This window comes from Meriones unguiculatus, chromosome 20, assembly GCF_030254825.1.
Source record: "Meriones unguiculatus strain TT.TT164.6M chromosome 20, Bangor_MerUng_6.1, whole genome shotgun sequence".
NCBI classification, from domain to species: Eukaryota; Metazoa; Chordata; class Mammalia; order Rodentia; family Muridae; genus Meriones; species Meriones unguiculatus.
In genome coordinates this window covers 62,145,186-62,166,235 of record NC_083367.1, presented here as the reverse complement: position 1 = coordinate 62,166,235, position 21,050 = coordinate 62,145,186, and the positions used below count along the sequence as shown (strand labels likewise).

The window sequence follows — 21,050 nt, the reverse complement described above, 5'->3', positions numbered from 1 at the left end:
TGGTCTGTTTTTATTCCTATGTTTGGTTTTCCTTCCAGGTGGACAATCTTCTGCTGGTTGTCATGGAGTCTGCTCATCTCATCCTTCAGAGAAAAGCCTTTCAGCAGTCCATCGAGGGGCTGATGACTCTACGCCACGAACAGACATCCAGTCAGCCAGTCATCGCCAAAGCTTTGCAGCAGCTCAAGGTACTGAGCACGCCATTCTTGCTGTGGGTGGGATGCTGTGGAAGTGTTAGGTGGTGTGAGGTGGTGTCATCTGAGGGATGTGAGTACCCCCCATTCTTCCTAGTGCACACTTGGGCACATGTGTAAATGAAACGTTTCCTAGGAGTTTCCCAAAACTGTAGACCTGGGAAGGATTTCATGATCTTGTATATGCCTCAGGAATAGTTGTTTAGCAAAGTTGAGATCAAGATCTAGGTTTCTTCCATCTGTTAAGTGTCTTTCAGCTTCAGCAGTTTTCAGTATTTGCTACAGATCTTCTTTATGCATGGCCGAAAAGCTGCTTATCATTTTGTTTAATACAAGTTAACAGAAAGAATGGGTGTGGGCAGACATGATGAGTCCAAGTCTGGCAGCCATAGCTTTGCACCTTCTCATTCTTTTCTGTTTTTCCCCACTGACTGCTGTGTTTGGTGCTGCATACATGGGTCCTGCTTTCATCTGCTCTTCCCAGAAGCCGTCAGTTAAGTCTTCATAGTTGTGGAGCTGTGGCTCCTTAGAAACTCCTAGGAAGTACAAGTCATTAAGTGAACTGGTTTTCTTCTGCTAGTCCAATTTATCTTATTTATTGATGAGTCTCTTATACACTGTTGCCCAACTCCAGTACCAGGGCAAGGAGCTGTTATCTTTTAGTTCTAGTATACGTTGTTGATTTTACTTGAGTTTGGAGAATCCTGGCTCAAGGGTACGAACTGTCACATGGAGAGGTCAGCAGCTCCTCATAGCAGCTGGGAGTTGCATTATGGTAGCATAGGTCGGGAGTTTCAAAACATGAAGACTGGGGAGCAGCTTTGTGTATTTATGTCCATGGATGAAGAATATGGGGTGTGCTGACCAAGTGTCACAATCTGGTTTGATGTACACATCAAAAAGAAGGAAATAATATAGTAGCCAAAGCTGGCTAAATAAGGTTGGCCCTGACTGGCTTGTTGAGGAATTTTATTTACTGAGCCTTGGGAGTTTGGAAGATTTTTGAAGAATGCTTTGCAATGAAATGTGAGTAAGTGGTAGATTCCCAGTGTAGAAGGGTGTGTGTGAGATGGGTGGAAGGGGGGATGAGCATGAGCATGGAGCTAGCCTGATACCGCTTACAGAAGCACGGAGAGCCTAGATTAAGACACCTTTCTCAACTTTTGCTCTGTCGACACTGGAGACAGTGATTCTTTGTTGTATGGGGTGGTGGGATGTTTTTTCTTTTCTTTGTTTTTTTGTTTTTTGCTATATGGGCAGGTGGGGTGTCTCCCATTATGGGCTTGTGGAGTGTCTCCTGTTGTTTGGGATGGTGTTAGGGATATGTCATGTGTGTTATGTGATATTTGGCAGCTTCCTTGGCCTCCACCCACCAAGTAGCAGTAGGTCTAACTTCCTCCTGCATTGATGATCTCTCATTGCACAACAATGCCAGCCACATCAACGCCTGTTGAGAGAACAAAATGCAGTTAGGCACGCAACCGCCTCATGTGGTTGTCTCCACCTGGTGTTTTGCAAGGTGTGAAAAAATGCCTCACACAGAACGGTGGAAACAGATTTCTCTGACACATTTCGGAGAAAGTGTCTTGGTGGTTTCTGCCTGTGGCGATGGAGGCGTCTTTCTGTGGTGGGTGCTGGTTTGCCTCTCTTTGGGCTCACCATGGCTTGGTACTCTTCAGAACGATGCGCTTGAGCTGTGCAACAGAATAAGCGATGCCATTGACCGTGTAGACCACATGTTCACTCTGGAGTTCGATGCTGAGGTTGACGAGTCTGAGTCGGCCACACTGCAGCAGTACTACCGAGAAGCCATGATTCAGGGCTACAACTTTGGGTTCGAGGTACGTACCAAATGTGAGGGAGCACCATACAATCCAGAAATTGCTTTGTGGCATACAGGAATTCTAGACTCTAAAGGACAACTATTATAGTAATTATAATGATTGCATTGTCATGAGTATCACCTTAAACTGCCATGGAGTGTCCAAAACATCAGTGTTCTTTCAAAATTCAGAGAGTTGCCCAGACTTTATTTCTACACAAGATATCTACTATGTTTTAAAACTTTAAGAGATATTTAGTGCAATAAAAATATATTCCTAATTTAAATATGAATAATGTGTTTATCAAACTATATTTTGTGGCTATATTCTGTAGTTCTATGGGGTATTCAAAGTATACGTACTAATTAGTTCATTTTTAGAAAAATATGGCATTATTTTGTAGAGACACTGCTAGATGGCTTTGTTAAATTTGTTATACATGAAATCTTACAGTATCATAAAGAAGTTGTTCGTCTGATGTCTGGAGAATTCAGACAGAAGATAGGAGACAAATATATAAGTTTTGCGCAGAAGTGGATGAATTACGTCCTGACCAAATGTGAGAGTGGCAGAGGCACAAGACCCAGGTAACAGCCAAAAAACACTTACTTCTTACACAAGGCGTGTGGGACTAGCAGTATGTTGTTTCTGTGTGCCAGGTGAAGTTTATAAGCAGATCATACAAGGAGAGCAATCAGCACTTTGTTTAAATGGCAATATTTGTACGTGAAGCTTGGAACTAATTTTAGAGAAAAGGAAATCTATAATATGTCCTAAGCGGAATGCCTCCTAAGAGGGTGTGTGTGTGTGTGTGTTTGTGTATGAGTGTGTATGAATTATCCCTGTTTATAATACTCTGCAGTTGTTCCTTTGGCATAAAGTTGTCAATAAAGTGTGTGAGTAAAAACTGCCAGGCATTCTGTGATCCATATGAGCAGACATGGAACACTTGGAAATCACTTTCTGAGTCAGAACACTGCAAACTTTCTGCGTGTGAAATCACAGCTGGGAGCTGGTGTTACCAGCTCACAGGTGATGTGGGGTGCCTGCTGTCCTAAATGCCCTCATGCTTCTCGATGTTAAGCTTGACTATAAAAAGCCATCCTGTCCTTAAAACAATCATTGTAAGCTTGTTCTGCTCAGGTGTTTATACAACCACCTCCCCCTTCACTCAGAATAGACCAAGCATTTTACAATATGTAGTTGACATATTACATGGAGAAACGTGCAACTTTGCTTATAGATGTCATTTTTATGGGGAATAATCTGCTAAGTTGCTTTTATTTATGAAAATAGAATTTATAATATATTATTTAAATGATACTAACTTACATACAGTTGCGTTCTATCTTTTGTCTTCTAAACTGATAGTAACTAAATAGTAAACGCCTGTTCTATGCTGATTTTAGTATTTTGTACTCTGTAGTTTCCCAAGCTCTTATGTGACTGTTGAATATTGTCATATGACAGGTGGGCCACTCAAGGATTTGACTTCCTACAAGCCATTGAACCTGCCTTTATTTCAGCTTTACCAGAAGACGACTTCTTGGTATGACATACTCTAAATACTTTTTCTGTTAAAGAAGAGCCAATTGGGTCACTTTCTCTCCTAGATGGTGTATTTTTTATGGAGTCCTGGTTCCTCAGTACACTTCCTGTCATTGCTGTGAGGATGACGAGCTATTAAAATGCTGAGCTCTTAAAAATGCGGCATGGTTTTCAGTATTCTTCTGTTATTGCAGCTGTGTGCAGCTGACGATCTGGTGGTTTCTTGGCCCTCACGCTTGTGAAATAGATGCTAGTGTCTGTGTTTTATTAACTGCCAAGCTCAGTGACTGGAGAACAAGATTTTTCCCTCAGTGTCCATCATCAGAGTCAGTTACTGTTCTCGTCCGGTGCATCAGTTGGTGATGTTGCACAGATGTGAATTTCCTCCTGTGCCCTCTGTTCGTGGAGACACATGCATCTTTGCTTGTGGACGACATTGTTCTATGGAGAATAGTCCACTAAGTTGCTTTTATTTTTGAAAATAGAATTTATACTACATTATAGTGTTTAACTTGTATCCAGTTTGTATTTGTAGCTTTTGTTTTTTGAACTAACAAAGATATTATTGTCAAGTGTTGCTTTCAGATTGACTGAGTCTAGTGTGATGAGTCTATAATTAAGAATTTACTTTCTTTTATCTTCTGTTTTTTCTTTGGTGTTTAGAGTTTGCAAGCCTTGATGAATGAGTGCATTGGCCACGTCATAGGAAAACCACATAGCCCTGTCACAGGTCTGTACCTTGGTGAAACCAGCACACATTGGCTATGATGAGCAAATTGTCTTGGGATTGATGTCATTTTCAACAGTATTTTTAAACATATTGAGAAGGTAACAGAGATGAGGTTTATGCAGGGGATTCCACATTTTGTAAACCCTACAGGAAGATTAAAATGACAGCGCAAGGTGCTCCCTGCAGCCATACAATTGAACTGGTTTTTGTTTTTCTAGGGATAGTACTGCGGCCTGCTCTCCTTCTTAAGTCTTTGTGTTTGGGGCATGTGGGGAGGGGTTCCTCTGGTTCTCCCTTATCTCATGAAGGAGGGCTATCTGTTTTTTCCATGCTGTTCCCACTTCCCCACTCACGTGAATAAATATTGACTTGGTTTCAATTTTTCAAAATGAAGTTCTTTGCTGGGTGGTGGCGGCACATACCTTTAATCTGGGCACTGGGGAGGCAGAGGCAGATGGATCTATGAGTTCGAGGGCAGCCTGGTCTACAGAGTGAGTTCCAGGACAGCCAGGGCTACACAGAAAAACTCTGTCTTGGGAAAAAAAGTTCTGTTTTGTTTTGTTTTTGTTTTTTTGCCAAAACATACGGTATTTTTATTTTCAAACAGTTTTACAGTGTATCCTGAGTCCTTAAAAAAGATAGTATTTATTAAGAGAGATTGAGTTTTCTTGATATAGTCTGTGAATAAAGCAAAGTCATAGTCATGCCATAAGCATGTCAAAATAGAAACTTTAAATTGTATCAAATAGTACAGAAACAGTAAATTTGCTGAACATGAGCTATGTTGGTTAAATATACTTGCTGGCCACAGAAGTATATTTAAAATAAGCCTTTATTTATATAAATAAGCCTTATTTATAAAATAAGCCTTAATCCCTGGTTTTGTTTTGGAACGTAAAATTCATTGGGTTGATTCTCACCCCTTCTCCCAAGGCTGCCGTGAATGGACAGTTACTGGCATACACCAACTCAGTGACTATAGAGAGGAGTGCTTTGCAGGTCACTCTGTCCTCCTCAGACTCTCATTCTGGGTCCAGAGCCTTAATAGAATTTGAAATTCTGATTTCTCAAAACGTTTTCCTACGTGTCATGTTACTAAGAGGAAGCGAACAACCTTGACATGAGGGTTTTCACTTAGGGTGAACTGTGTTGTTAACTGATGGAGAACAAACGCCATCACCTAAGGAATATAGGTACCGGGTGGCTGTGGAAAGCAACCATAAGAGAAAGACATATTAGCATAGGCAGAGTAGTGGCATGTCAAGCACTGCCTCTCCCTAGTAGGAGAGGGGGAACCATGTCCATTTTGTAATCGGAAAATCACTGGTTTTACGTTTCCTTTTGAGTTTCATCTAATTCTAGGACCGGGACATAGTTTACAGGTAGGGTACATTCTTAGTGTATCCTGGGCCTGGTCTCCATCCCCAGCACCATGAAGTTTGTCAATAATAGTAACGTCTAATTTTAAATGTGATAAGGTTTTTAGATTTTAGTTCTATCTTGAATTGTATCTGTGTTAATCTCATATTAACTTATTTAAAAGGAGAAGAGGAGGAATCTTCTGTAGGGGAGAAGCCAGGTAAACTGAGTTTACCTGGGCCTGGTTTAGCGTTAGGTAGTAGAGCATAGTTGTGTGTGTTGAGTCACAGAGACCTCCATCCCAGGACCTGCACAAAGGTTTGCGTGCAGAATCTTCTTCACGTGCATGTGGCAGAAAGAGATCCTCCGTCTTGGCGAGCCTCAGTACCCTCAGCGACTCACTGGGTCTGGATGGATGCCAGCCTCTTGCTCCGCAGATGTTGAGCGCCCTTCACGCTGGTCTTCACAGGAGCATGGTTTGGGTGGAGAAAAGTCTCAATGTGTAATGTAACTTTGCTGGCTTTTACCAGGGTTACATATTTGGTAATACTTACTTTTCACCCTGTGAGTGAATTTGTCTTGGTCCCTGGCAGAGTCGATCACCATTTCAGCTACACTAAGTGGCCTGACCTGGCAGCTGCCTGCTGCCCACTTTCACAAGCTTCCTTTGTCCCCATTTTGGCAGCTATCCATCGGAACAGCCCCCGTCCTGTGAAAGTGCCTCGATGCCACAGCGACCCTCCTAACCCTCACCTCATCATCCCCACTCCAGAGGGGTTCAGGTATTTGGCGGTCCTGCATCCTGGACTTGTCTCTGCTGTGCATGCTCACACTTTAGAGTTAGCTGGGTGCTTGCTCGGGGCGCAGTGGTTTTCCTTCTGATTGCCGGATGCTTCCTGAAGCTCTTCTATCTTGAGGACATGCCGGAGTGCCTTAGTTGCAAAGGAAAGACAGACCTGGCCTTTCGAGATAACTTAGCCCCCCGCTTCTATATGACCCCAGCTACTGAGTGCTTTCCAGCTTTGGAGTAGTTCTTTTTTCTTTTTCTTCCTTGGAAAAATAACCTTAGGAAAACAAATTCAAGCATGCAAGCATAGTGACATGTGACGGCAGTTCACAGTGTCTCCTTAAAAGTGGAGAAAGCTGGAGTGACCATTCCACTGTTTACGTCTGTGAGTGTATATAGTTGTGATTAAGTGGACAGTAGGAAACACAGCCATGTTCACACGATGCTCTAGAAGTAACATTTCCGTTGCATTGGGTGTCCTCTTTTCCTGCCTTTGGCAAGCCAGTTTCATGTGGTAGGGTTTTCTAGGTCAGAACCTTTGACACTAGTGGTCCCGCATCCCTCCCAGCACATAGACCAGAACTCTCATGTAGCAATGTGCATTTTAATTTTAAATTTTTTCACTTTCTACCCGTGTGTTACGTGCCAGTCCCCCCTTTCTTACCTATGTTCCTGAAGCCTTTCTCCTTGCCTTAGCACCCGGAGCGTGCCTTCCGACGCTCGGAACCATGGCAACTCTGTTGCTGCTGCTGCTGTTGCCGCCGCCGCCACCACTGCTGCTGGCCGCCCTGGCCCAGGTGGTGGTGACTCTGCGCCGGCCAAGCCTGTCAGCACTGCCCCTGATACCAGGTAGTCGCGCTACACCAGCAGTGTGGGTCCCGCCCCTCTGCCCCTGTGCCCTTCCACGGGGCTCTTAGCTCTTAGGATGTGTCACGGGGTGACAGCTCTGGGAATGGGGTCCCCTGTGGGTTGTCAGAGCCTCCAGACCCTGACAGCAGGCAGCACTAGACCATTTACTGATGGTAATGTTTCTCCTTTGGAACCAGCATTAGCTAAAATGACCCCTGGCTCTGCCAGCCTTCGCCCTAGTGCACCAGAGGAAACAACTTGGGGTGGACAAGGGGACTCGAAGCTGGGCCCTAGCAGTCTATCCCAGGTAGGAGCAAAGCAGTTCTTAATAATTTCACCCAGTATCGGAGCAGAAGGGACACTGCCAGTGCTCCTGTCTTCCAGTGAGGAAGGAGGGGGAGGTAGCCAGAAGTAGTGGTGTCGGGAGACTTGACCAGATGTAGCACCTAGGATGACACAGTATGAAATCAGGAAAGACAACATGGCTCCGCAGCTCAGACGACTAAAATGATGTCAGACTGACTTTAACACCAGTCTAAAATTTCTACAAACACTTCTAGTATTACTACTTATTAAAATAATTAATATTCCTAATTTTTAGTCATAAATGCCTGTAACCTTAAAAATTGTGTTACAGCTTAATCCACTAACAACAAAATAAGATAAATATGAGAGCTCCCATTTTCTTCTTGTTTTTGGTACTGGAGAATTTGGTGGCATAGGTCTTCACATTCACTTCCATCTCACCACGGGGAGTTAGAGTTTCATTAGAGTGAAGTGTGCGGAATCAAGGGAAGTGGTGGAGAATGCTAGCCGCCTTGGTGCTCAGCTTCCAGCTGCTGCGTCTGCATCACACATGAGGCTCCATTGCTGGCCTGGAGACACCTGCCTCTGTAAGGCCAGGGAGCCAGTGCAGGACACGTGAGTGCATGGGCAGTCTTCCCGTGCTGCAGACAGCTCTTCCCTTCATCCATCTGTGCTGTCTGTCAGCAGTTTTTGCTCATCTTTACACATAGAATTGTGTAGGTCTTGGTTTTAATGCAGATCCACTTGACCTCTAGTGGCTTTAGCAGCAGCATAGTTTCTTTTCTTTTTTAATACAAAGAAAGAAAATTTGCTTTTGGGACAATGTGTTTGTGAACATCGATAGAAAAAGCAAATCCCACAAACATACGTTGTAGTCCCAGGCTCCTGCCTCACTGCTCCCTTTTGTGGCAATCCTAGGGTTGTCATGAGGGGCCTGCCAGGTGGTGCATTCTTGCTCAGGCCTGCAGCACATGCTTGAGAACCCAAGTCATAGTGAAGCATGGGCCTGAAAAAGGGAGCCCCATGATTCCAGTGTCAGCCTACAGCCTCCTGTGGCCCCACCCCCACCCCTGGTGTTCAGCAATATTTTAATGACCTTGGAAATAGCTATCCTGGGCTCAAATTCTGTCACCAGTATTTACCTGAAAACAAAACCTTTTTTTTTTTTAACTGCTGGTCTTGCCAGAGCCAGCTTCCACTGATGCTCAAGAACTGCCTGTTTGTTTCAATCTGATTGTTATTCCACAGAAATTAGCAAACTTTTAATTCACACCAGACCCCTACATCCCATCCACAGATAGACCCCTCCATCCACAGATAGACCCCTCCATCCCATCCACAGATAGACCCCTCCATCCACAGATAGACCCCTCCATCCCATCCACAGTAGACCCCTCCATCCCATCCACAGTAGACCCCTACATCCACAGATACACTCCACATCCCATTCACAAATTCAAGGGTGCTTCTTGCCACTTACCCTTACAAAAGAACATCTCTGATAGTCAAAAATTGACTTATTTCATTTTCAGGAAAGTAAGAAGGTAGAGACACTGAGTGACCCCTGTGGACACAGTCCACTCCTTTTTCAGTGGCCTGACCCTCAACTGCCATCAAAACTATTCCAAGGAGCAATAGGCAGCAGAAATGGGGCCGACATCAGATGTACACAGACTAGCCCAGGCTGAGGGCACTGGGAAGAGGAGCCACACTGTCCTGGCTCTGCTTGCATGTACCACACACTTCTGGACACTTGAGCTGTGTAGACAGCAGCAGCTTCTTAAGCGGGATCGCATCTCCATGTGGTCTTTGGTTATGTGCACTGTAGTTTAACACTTCCTGTTCAATCGCAGCTTTACTCCTCTGAGCTCGTCCTAGTACAAGCAGTTCACTTCATCGCAGAAGAGCAGCTGACTAACTCTGTCTCTAACATGCCCAGTCTCTTGCTCTCCTGGTGCTTGGCTACTGCTTGAGCAACTGTCAGGTGCTCCTGTCTTACTGCTAGAGACTTGCAGTCTTTTGAACCATGTAATGATTTTAACACTCTTGTTATAACTAAGTATTTGAGTGTAATTTGTTGGCAATCTTAAATATCACATAATTTGGTTAATACACCCTTATCGCATTAGGCTTAGACCATGGAGCTTTCCACGCACTGCCGCTTAAGTAGGCGGGCTTTATTCTTGTTTCTGCTGTTAATACAAAATGAACAAATTTGGGGGCTAAGTGTCCTCCCGTCAGTCCCCAGGGGAGATCCTATCTCAGTGGTAGCTCTGTTTCTTTGGGTGATAGACTTTGTGGGGCTTGCCCATGTGTTGTCCTCTGCCCACTAGATGCCAGTTATACCCTGGCAGTCATTAGTCATGAGTGTCTACAGACACCACCATCGTCCGCCAGGCAGTCCTGTCCTGCTGAGAATCGGGACTCTAGAAGAACCTCCCAGACCTTTGCTTTACACTCCGGCCACTTGAAAGCTTAGTTGGGTTTGCTTTTTGTTTTGTTTTGTTGATGTTAAAACAGGGGTTCCAGCGTCCCTGAAAATGATCGCTTGGCATCCATAGCTGCGGAACTGCAGTTCAGGTCTCTGAGTCGCCACTCAAGCCCCACAGAAGAGCGAGACGGTGAGTGTCATAGCGTGGACCACATTTCCCACCAGCATACCTATTTATCTCAGTCCGCCAGTTCTGATGTCCTTGAACACACAGCGGTGTGCGGAGCCAGCAAGCTTAAGGAGCAGACTTAGCCTTGCTCACCTTGGCCGGTCAGTGTAGCTTCATGTATTCTATATCTTCTTCCTTGTGTCTTACTTTTAATTGTTGAGTACTCTTACTCACTTTAGAATACAGAACTGTTACTATGTTTGTTGTAATATAGTGACAGTCTCCCAAAACTGCTTCTTAAATAGGGTCTCCCAGAATGCTTTTTTTGTGCAGTTCTGTTGTCTGTTACTTGTGGAAGGTTTAAGAGTCCAGTAACAATTTCTTCATTAGGTGCCATTTTCTAGAAGTGAATACAGACATCAGACCCACTAAGAACGAGCCAGCAGTAAGAGGCAATTGGCAGCAACTGTTGCCGTCCGCACCACCACACCTCAGCATAGGGTAGTTTTTCATAAGTCTTAATTTGTGTGGAAACCACTCCCTGCAGAGCCAGCGTATCCTCGAAGTGACATGAGTGGATCGGCACGGAGAAGTTGGGAACTCCGCACGCTCATCAGCCAGACCAAAGGTATGAGCGCAGAGTTGCTCTGGTAGTGTTTGGGCTGTGATTCTCACTCGTTAGGTCTCACCCCTGACGATCTGTGATCTCACTGGTGTCTCTGACCTCACCGTCCCTGCCATGGCCTTTCTGGACACCTGTTCTGTACAGTATACTACAAGGGCCTTTGGGTGTGCCCATTCGTTAGTAGTTGGCATGATCCCTCAATGTTGTCGGCTTTTGTGGATGTGAGCATTCATCTTCTTGCTAAGAAACTGGAGAAAGAACTCTGGGAGGTGGCGATTAAGGAGTTACTGTGAGAAGATCGTCCTGCCAGCTGACCTGGGAGGAAATGGGGGCAAGGCTAGAGTTCCAGTACAGTGACTCAGGCGGATGGAAGTATTAGGTTAACATGGGGTTTCAGAGCGGGCGGCAGCAAGAAACAGCTTTGGTGCAACAGTTGGCTGGCCCTGTGCAGGTTTGTGTGCACTGAGGGAGAGACTTCTGGACCTGAGCCCAGAAACTGGGAACCAGTATCTGCCTTAGCCCACCTGTAACTATGGTTACCCTGTTTGTAACCATGGTTACCCTGGACACAGTGGTGGGCCTGACTCCGCCATGCTTTTGAAAATAAATACCTGGTGGTTATGTAAAATTGGGAACCACTAGGATTATGTCCCTCTCAGAACAGTTTTGATTCCCAGTGACATCTTAAAGTCCGAGTCGTCTGCAGAAAGGCCCATTAGTGTGTAATTACAAGATTGTTTCACAGAGAATCTGACAGGGAGGCCCACAGCCTCATAGCTGAAGACTTGTCCAGGTAAACCTGGTGTGTTATATATTTACATAAAAAACAAATTAGATTTCCAGGTTTTAAAAATTTTATTGTAGTAGATAGATGAGTGAGCTAATTTTGGTAATGTCACTTAACCTTACAGTCACACATCTTCAAAGATCCCTTTGTCTGCTCAGCAAAGCTGAAGCATTCAGATAGCTAAGTCATGGGTTGTAAGCATGGTCAGTATGAATGTGATCAGCTTTAGTGTCCATCGGCAGAGGATGTGATGAGTGTCACACACATGCATGTGCATTCAAACACATATAACATGGAATAAAACATGCTCCGGCTAAGGAGAAGGAAATGATGTCATGTGACGGAAATGCATGGAGTTACACATCACGTGTTGATGTTTTCTTTGTTTCCTCTTGGAAACCAACTTTCCTACTTTCTGGGACTGACGATCTCACATCTCTCCACAGACTCTGCCTCTAAGCAGGGGCCTATAGAAGCTATCCAGAAGTCAGTCCGACTGTTTGAAGAGAGGAGGTATCGAGAAATGAGGAGAAAGAATATCATTGGCCAAGTTTGTGATACCCCTAAATCCTATGATAACATCATGCATGTTGGATTGAGGAAGGTGACATTCAAGTGGCAAAGAGGAAACAAAATCGGTGAGGAAGCCAAAGGATTGTCTTGCTAGAAATGACACTCTTCCTAGTGTTTTTCATGTGATTCCTTTTGGTGCTCCATTTCTAAAATGTGTTTAGAAAACAATTTCAAATGAAAACTGAGAAAAAACTTTTAGGTAGTCCAATAAATTGATTAGTTTTGCTCTCAGTAATCCAGAAGTTTCCATTTGAGAACTACTGAAATTTTGCCCTCTTGTTCATCTGTGTCTTTTATTCCTACAAGAATATTTGAAAAGAGACTGGACATAAATCAGGACAGGACAGTCGTGTTCCTGTTCAGTCCAATGTCCTGTTCCCCTCACCCCAGCACATGCAAAAAAAAAATTAATCATATTGCTTAGTTAATTGATTTCTAATTGGAATTAACTTCTCACAAAATGGCTAGTGGTGGAGTGTGATGTCCAGACTCTTTCCTGAAACACGATTATCTGTCAAGCATTAAGTCTGAGAGGCAAACACAGTTTTAAGAACTTTGTGGACCCCAGGAAACTAGGGATTCTTCCCACTATCTCGGCCCAAACAGTTAGATGCTTTGTAAAATTGTATTAAATTGTAGCCCTTGATCTCCTTCAGTCATGTGTCCCTTGGTTTAGTGTCCCAGAAGCAGTGTGGGAAGGCCCCCTCACACTTAAGGTCTTATAGCAGTATGTCCAGAGGGGGTTCAGACATGCTGCTGGCCTTTCCCGTCTGCCCTAGTCCCCGTGAGCTAACTAAGGGCTTAGAAATGTTCTGGAACAGTGCACCACTTGCTTCTCTTCCTAGCTCTCCTGGGGTTTTCTAAAGCACGTGTTCTCTGCAGTGACATTTATAGACAGGACGTGGCAGTGATACGGTTGCCCACCACCTTGGATCTCAGGGAACACTAAGACCTCCTTTAGTCTTAAGTAGTAAAGTAGAGTGAGTGTACTGATAGTTCTATAAACACATTCCAGAGTTAGAGTTTATTGTGAGCTGCATTCACAGCTGTCTGTAGTGACCGGGAGAGTGGCCTCTTCGTGTCGTTCGCAGGAGAAGGACAGTATGGAAAGGTGTATACCTGCATCAGCGTTGACACGGGGGAGCTGATGGCCATGAAGGAGGTGAGTCACGGCTCTCTGGGCCGTGGTGTCAGGTAAACCTGAGTGATTTAGGTTCAGGGAAGTCATGTTTGCGGTCCTTGTTCATACAGCTGCCCCCAGGACTCCTGAGTGATGAGTTACCTGGCCTGGGCCCTGTGTTTTAGCATTGACAGTTAGGACCAGCTGGCAGCTACCTGAGATGAACTTAGTGGAAGACTGATGACTCTAGAGACCAGGGTCCCAGTTAATTCCACTGCAAAGCAGGTGGGCGTGTCCCATGGAGGCAGCTTGGGAAAGCTGTGGAAAGCTTAGGGAATGGAGCCACCACTAGTACCCTCTGGGCACATGTGAGTAAAAGGCAGTAAGCTGCAGAAGCGAGAATGGGCAAGTGCAGGGAAGCTGGGGGCCTGCCAGGTGTGTGGGGACTAAGGGTGACGGGAAACAATGGCTCTTGCTGGCCTTGCTCCAGATTCCAATACATCACCTACTTTTGTTATAACTTTTACAATCCTAATTGACAAAATACAAAATTTTAGTTGACAATGTAATTATCCATACTTAGTGGTTCATAAAATGTGTTGAAAATACGGAGTGATTGGATCAGACATGCCCCCTGCCTCACATTTAGTTAACTCAAGATTTACTCTTTAGGATATCTCTAAGTGAGTGCCATATTATTACCTGTAGTCATCCTTTTAACAATTGGGATTAATTTGGAGGACATGGCTGAGTGAAGCAGGAAGCCAAGCATAAATGTTGTCCAGCCTTGCTCACATGTGGAGTCCAGCAGTAGCCCTGGATGTGTTAAGGACAGAGTCAGTCAGACCCTCTTACGTTGTCAGTGCTCTGGGGCTACCTGTGAGTCAGCAGGTAGTCAAAAGGCCACAGACGGCACGTAGCCAAGGAAAGCCCTGGACATGCTGCCCTGGTCCTTGATGCCTCTGACTGACATGTCAGACCTGTAGTAACTGTAACTTTCCTTTTCCAGATTCGATTTCAGCCTAATGACCATAAAACTATCAAGGAGACGGCAGACGAGCTGAAAATATTTGAAGGCATCAAGCACCCCAACCTGGTCCGGTACTTCGGCGTGGAGCTTCACAGAGTAAGCAGCTTTCACCAACCGTGAGACCCAGCAGGGCGCAGTGTGGTCCTGTGTCATGGGTCTCCCACTGCTGAGCCCAGAAACTGCGTCGTCTCTGAAGGCCAGAGGCCTTCTTCCTGAAATTGAGTCGCAGATTGTAGTTGTCAGCCCCATGTCACGAGCGCTGACAGCTCTCCTGGCAGGCAGACCTTCTCCAGTGCCCTTCCTGCCGCTGTGCTGCTTGACCCAGCTGTCAGAGGCTCCTTCTTCCCTCTGCTTTTAATAAGCGTACATGGAATAGGAAGAACCTAAGATCTAAGGCTGATGAGACAGAGGGAATGGGGGCAGCTGGAGCATGCTGGTGAGGGGCCAGAGCTGCCAGAGGTTGATCACCGCGTTTTCACTGACGATTTGTGACTGACAGGGCTGTGTTTCAGTACTTGACAATACCTGGAGGCAGGCTGTCACTCCCTGCCTAAGGCTGCATGTCGTAGACATGTCCTCAAGTCTCAGGATGAGCACAAGTTACCCTGGGATTCGCAGATGTCTTACAGTCCCAGACAGCAGGCAGGCAGCCCCCCTTCGGGAGAGTCAGGAACAGCTCTACCTCTCCCTCAGCACTCAGGGTGGAGTCCTCACCTCAGCAGGAGGAAGACAGATTCCTGAGTGGGCCCTGAGGTTCCTGGTGTTCCTCATGTTTAGGTCAAGAGTTCACAGCTTACGTGTTGTGTTGCTTCCCCAGGAAGAGATGTACATCTTCATGGAGTACTGTGACGAGGGCACGCTAGAGGAGGTGTCCAGGCTGGGCCTTCAGGAGCACGTCATCAGGCTGTATTCCAAGCAGATCACCGTCGCAATCAATGTCCTCCATGAGCATGGTATCGTGCACCGAGACATCAAAGGTACACCTCATCACCTGGCTTCCACAGTAGACTCCAGGTGTCCGCCATAGTGGGTTCAGCTGTGGTTGCTCCTACACCCGCCATCACTTCTTCAGCTTCAAGCACTTCTAATGCGGGCCTTGTGCCGAGAAACAACAGAGAAGCCGGGTGTCTATGCATGAGGGTTCGAGGTTGCCTGTGCAGTGCAGCCCGCTTTAGGGAAGTCGGTAGTTTCCTGGAGATGGAGAGCGCTGTTCTGCAGGCTCCTTTGCTGGAGCTCACTCTGTGCCTGCTGGACAAACTCCCTTTCCTAACCAGCGTCAAGGTCTTTGTACATTCCTGTCTGAATGTGTGTCATAAGTACTTGAGTGTGAAACAGAGCTGTGTCTTCCTAGGTGAACCTTGTGTAGGTCATGCTTTTCCGTGACAGGGGAGTAGCTGAGCTCCTGCCTCAGATCTGTCGCACATCCAGTGCCTGAGCCCCACCATGACACTGACCTTCTCGAGGGGCCTGAGATAATTAAAGCAGGAGACTGCTTTCACCCCTAACTGGCTCAGAGTTCCATGCTGTCCTGTACTCTGAGCTTAGCCCAGACAGTTACTCCAGAGCGACCTGCCTCCTGACCGAGGACTTGACGCCATTTCTGAGCAGCCTTGGTAACATTGGAAGCTGCTTTGGCCTGGGTCTGAGGAATGTTCCTGCTCTGCTGGGTGCCTCACCCTGAGCCCCTCAGCCTATGCCAGCTTGATGGCTCTCTGGCTGTCTGCCACATAGCTTTGCTGGGTCAGTCTGGGTGTTTGCTTAGCTGTCATTGCCCATGTCCAGTTGTCCTGCTTCCCACAGCACACTCAGCCCCTGTTGTCCCCATGGCAGACTCTCTGAGCCCCTAACTCAGTTTGGCTCATCGGTGACCTCGTCAAAAGCTTTGTAGCTAAGAATTACTAAGAATGGCCAGAAAGAGAACAGTTTCAAATGGCCACTGTCAGTCATTGTAGAAACCAACTCTGGGAGGCTCCTCTTGGTAAGGATGGGCTATCAGCAGTCCATTGCCGAGCCAAGTGTCCAGGGTGTGTACTGAGTTACTTTTTTTTTCCATTTTATGTGCATTGGTGTTTTTGCCTGCATGTGTGTCTGTGTAAGGGTGTCCGATCCCCTGAAACTGGAGTAACAGACTGAGTTGCCATGTGGGTGCTGTGAATTGAGCCCCGGTCCTTTGGAAGAGCAGACAGTACTCTTAACCACTTTGCTATCTCTCCAACCCCTGCTGTGTTACTTTTAAGGTATATTGTACAACTTAATTTCAGCACTCCTGTCTTGCCTGCAATAATCTAGGCCGCTCTGAGAGATGAGCAGTAACCTCCAGTGCCGCGGTAGTGAGTGATAGGTGTGTGTACTGCTTGTAGGAACATTGGAATGGAAACATACACAGCACTATTTTCAGTTATAGTTAAAATGCATTCAGAGGTGGCCTTAGTGTGTGACTCTAAAGTCCCCAGTGTGTGCACGGTCTCTCATGTGAGTCCTTGTTGGAGAAACTGCCCTTAGCATATAGTCACAGTGGTCAGGGACTGCCACACACATCTGGATTTTGTATAAAACTACTCTGTAAGGATGTCTCAGTCTGTAATGAATTGTGTCTCTCAAGTCAGAATGTGTGTGCTCTGATGTTAGTTTGTGTTGACTTGTATTAGTTTGTATTTGTGGTCCATGCATTTCCGTGTGGTTGCATAAGGTAAGTGGAGTTTCACAACACTTGATTTTGTTTAGATTGTGAATGACACTTTTAGAAGGTTGGGTTACCATGTAAACGTCTTGAGATACCCACATTGTGTCCCGGAGCCAGCTCAGCAGCTGCTTATTTCTGTTCAGGTGCCAATATCTTCCTTACGTCGTCTGGACTAATCAAACTGGGAGATTTTGGATGTTCAGTAAAGCTTAAAAACAATGCCCAGACTATGCCTGGTGAGGTGAATAGCACCCTCGGAACAGCAGGTAAGGGTGAGCCCATCCAGCCCCTGAGCTCTGACTTGAGGAAGCCCTCTTTACCTCTCAGAAGGATGCTTGGTGGTTTGCATTGGTGGGATTGAAACTGAGCTGATTAAATCTCCAGTTATATGGCAACTGGTGTGGTTGGTTGCTGTTAGGCTAAATTTCCTGTTTCCATTGATAATATAATTTATAGGAAATTTTCACATTTAAAGTTCCTTTTAAAAGAGAATTCTGTCTCTAAAATGCCCATCAAGTTGACTTGAAAATGAAAGCTTTTAACATTTGCTGCCTGTAACTTGGGGAAGGACGTTGCTGAGGGTTATTAATGTATTGCCTGGTACTGTTGATACGTAGTGCTGTGTTGCTAACCCTTGCTATCACCATATCTGACTGTAAAGCTTACATGGCACCTGAAGTTATTACCCGAGCCAAAGGAGAAGGCCATGGCCGTGCGGCAGATATCTGGAGTCTGGGCTGTGTCGTCATAGAGATGGTAACCGGCAAGGTAAGCTCCCTGTGCACGTGAAGGAAGATTCTGTGCAGGCCAGCCACAAAACTGAGGCTTTATCATAAGTGCCATGGACACCTGCCTTCTTGAGCTCATGACCAGAGAGTAAACAAGGTCAATCAAAAGGTGCAGTGAGGCTCAGGGAAATAAGCTGAGAACCACTGTCTATAGGGTACACATTGCAGAGAGCTCTCAGTAGTGAATTTATATGTTTCAGCTCCAAAGTATAAACAGAGAAACATAAACCCATGCAGCCATAGCTGCCTGATTTTTGACAAAGGAGAAAAGACAGTCTGACTGATGCCGATGTGTGGGAGATGCTTATCTGTCACTCTGGACAGCTCCAAGAGGATCAGTTTCCTTCATGTAAGACCATAAATTCTGAATCTTCAAGATCTTACAAAGTTGGGGACTACTTAGGACCTGGGAATGGGTAAGGACTTTGTAGTTAGGACTCCGGTTGTTCAGAAAATAAGGCCGGCACTTAACAGATGGGCGCTCATGATATTAAAGCATTCTGTGCAGGTTCTGGGTAGACAGGGAAGTGGGAAAGGTGCTTCTTATGCAAGTATCTGGTTCCTAGTGTGCATGTAAAATAAAAGCTGATCATGAAAGCATGTGTCTGTAAGCCAGCACCTGCAAAGGCAGACACAGGAGGCAGCCAATACATATTTCAATAAGTGTTCAACACCCTTGGCGATCAAGGGAATGCAAGTTAAAACTACTCTGAGGCTCCCTCTCACCTGTCAGAATATCTGTCGATAACAAACAAACAAAAGGTAACAAATACAGATGAGAATATAAAGAAAAAGGAGGTGTTATTCACTATTGCTGGGAGTTAGAACCTGTGTAGCCACTGTGGAAATCTGTATGGAAGCATCTCACAGAGCTAGACCATCATAGGGCTGAACTATGCCATTCCTAAGAATGTGTCCAAAGGACTACATGTCCTGCTAGAAAGAGTCTTGCTCCATTTATTATAGCTTTAATTGCAATATCAACAAATGGAATGAACCTAAATGACCACTAACAGATGAGTAGGATAATGAAAATGGAAAATATTATTCAGACATATGGAAAAATTAAGTCATGCAGCTTACGAGAAAATGAACAGAACTAGAAAATAGTAACTGAGATAACAGACTCAAAATGACAAATAGCACTCGTTCTTTCTCATATGCAAATCCTAGCTTCTTAATTTTAATATATACATATTTATGTGGGAGTGACTGGATAGCGGTGCCAGGAAACTAGAAAGAATCCCAAGAGAGGAGTCAAACAATGCTTTAAGGATAAGCAGTAGGGAAGGCACTAGACACATTCAGTAGGAAAAATGAAAGAGAAATACTGGGCCTGGGGGTTCAGTATGGAAATAGGGGTGATGAAAGGATGGGGGGAATGTGTAGCTGCAACAGGAAACATGAAGTCCAAAGCTTACATCTGCACGAAACCTGCACGTGAAGGCTTATGGTAGCCCGATCTGGGAAGCGGTAAAGGTGTCCTTCAGTAGATACATGGCTCAGCAAACTACACCTCCCTGCCATGCCACATCCCTACAAGTGACCATTGCTTGCTCACATAAAGAAATGGGCTTTGTATCCTCTGAAAGATGGGGAGAGGGGTAAGCGATGAAAGGTGGTAACATTTGACAAAGGGGTCTGCTGTGAGAGGTCTTCACTACACCGAGAGGCAGAACTGCAGGGACAGTCAAAAGGACTTACAATTGCAGGCTTAGTGGACACGCTCTGTAACTGCTCTACGTGAGAGACTAAGCTGGGTGGGTCGTGGAGCCAGCCTGGGCTGCGTGGCAAGGCCCTATTTCAGAAAAGACAAAAGATCATGTTGCAAGGGTAGGGAGCAAAGGAATAAACAGAGGAAAGAGGTTTTTGTGATGGTGAACCTTTTCCCAGTTGCATCAGTTCTCTCTATGCCTTCAAAATACAATATAAAGGAGAAAGCGTTTATTTTGAATCACAGTGTAAAGCCCATCCTGGCTTTAAGGCATGCTGGATGAGCGAGAATGTGAGGCAACTAGTAATATCCTACGGATAGTCAGGAAGGAGAGGAGGCCAGAAGTGGAGCCAGGCTATGAAACCTCAAGATCTATCCTCAGTGGCCACTTCCTCCATGAATGCCCCATCTCCTAAAGAGTCCACAGCCTTCCAAAACAGTGCCACCTGCTGGGGACTGAATGATCAAAAGTATTTGCCTACGGGACAGTTCACATTCAAATCACAACAGATAAGGGATTCCCATCACACTTGCATCTGAACCCACAGAACTTATAAGACAGAAAGTGAACCGTGAGAGTGTATGCTAATTTGCAACAGTGTAGACAGACACTGATTCACCAGTTGTAAAAAACTGTGACTCATAGGAGAAAGTGAGATGAAGGCAAGTGAGGAGGTGTGGGGACCCACCACTTTCCAGGCAAGATTTCTGTTACCTTAAAGTGCAATAAAAAAAGCAAGGCTGCCCCTCCCCCCAGGGGGAGGTGATCAAAAAGCTAGCCACTGAGTTCTTGTCAGAGACAGACTCTGTTCCCATTAGTAGGGAACCCACTTGGACACTGAGCTGCCAGGGGCTACATCTGTGCAGGGGTTCTAGGTTATCTCCATGAATGGTCCTTGTTTGGAGTATCAGTCTCAGAAAAGACCCCCAGGCCCAGATTTTTTGGCTCTGTTGCTCTCCTTGTGGAGCTCCTGTCCCCTCCAGGTCTTTCTATTGCTCCCTTCTTTCATAAGATTCCCTGCACTCTACCCAAAGTTTGGTTATGAGTCTCAGCATATGCTTTGATACCCTGCTGGGTAGGGTCTGTCAGAGGCCCTCTGTGGTAGGATTCTGTCCTGTTCCCAGTTTTCTCCTTCCTGTGTCCATCCCATTTGCATTCTGAATGAGGATTGAGCATCTCACCCAGGGTTCTCCTTATCAAAGAGGAAGACAATGCAGCCAGTCCTTTGGAGACCTGATAGCCTAGGATCAGATGGAAGGGGAGGAGGACCTCCCCATCAGTGGCCTGGGGGAGGGGCATAGGAGAAGAGGGAGGGAGAGCAGGATTGGGAGAGAGTGAGGGAGGGGCCTACAGCTTGTATACGAAGTGAATAAATTGTAAAAAAAGAAAAATGAAAAAATAAATTAAAAAATTACCACAAATACTTAGGGTTTGGATATTAAAACAGGAAGTTGTACAATCACAAATTATAAATAACTGTTAAAGCAGTAACTTGCCACCTAGACTGACAGCCTACATCATGTCATTGACACA

The 21,050-nt window shown here is 45.5% G+C and overlaps 1 protein-coding gene across 3 annotated transcripts in view; it reads left to right on the top strand.

Annotated features, from left to right (window-relative positions):
• The window catches only part of Map3k4 (mitogen-activated protein kinase kinase kinase 4), a 92,981-nt gene that overhangs the window by 68,983 nt on the left and 2,948 nt on the right, over positions 1-21,050 (top strand). For 2 of the 3 annotated variants that reach the window (XM_021647740.2, XM_060373515.1), the window contains exons 11-25: positions 39-188; positions 1,874-2,035; positions 2,471-2,604; positions 3,488-3,566; positions 4,229-4,295; positions 6,340-6,436; positions 7,138-7,290; positions 10,117-10,217; positions 10,744-10,824; positions 12,055-12,246; positions 13,273-13,343; positions 14,311-14,427; positions 15,149-15,308; positions 17,158-17,280; positions 17,676-17,782. In XM_021647740.2, coding sequence (XP_021503415.1) covers positions 39-188; positions 1,874-2,035; positions 2,471-2,604; positions 3,488-3,566; positions 4,229-4,295; positions 6,340-6,436; positions 7,138-7,290; positions 10,117-10,217; positions 10,744-10,824; positions 12,055-12,246; positions 13,273-13,343; positions 14,311-14,427; positions 15,149-15,308; positions 17,158-17,280; positions 17,676-17,782 — 1,794 coding nt within the window. The remainder of the gene's footprint in view (positions 1-38; positions 189-1,873; positions 2,036-2,470; positions 2,605-3,487; positions 3,567-4,228; positions 4,296-6,339; positions 6,437-7,137; positions 7,291-10,116; positions 10,218-10,743; positions 10,825-12,054; positions 12,247-13,272; positions 13,344-14,310; positions 14,428-15,148; positions 15,309-17,157; positions 17,281-17,675; positions 17,783-21,050) is intronic. The other variant, XM_021647741.2, reaches the window with a different exon arrangement.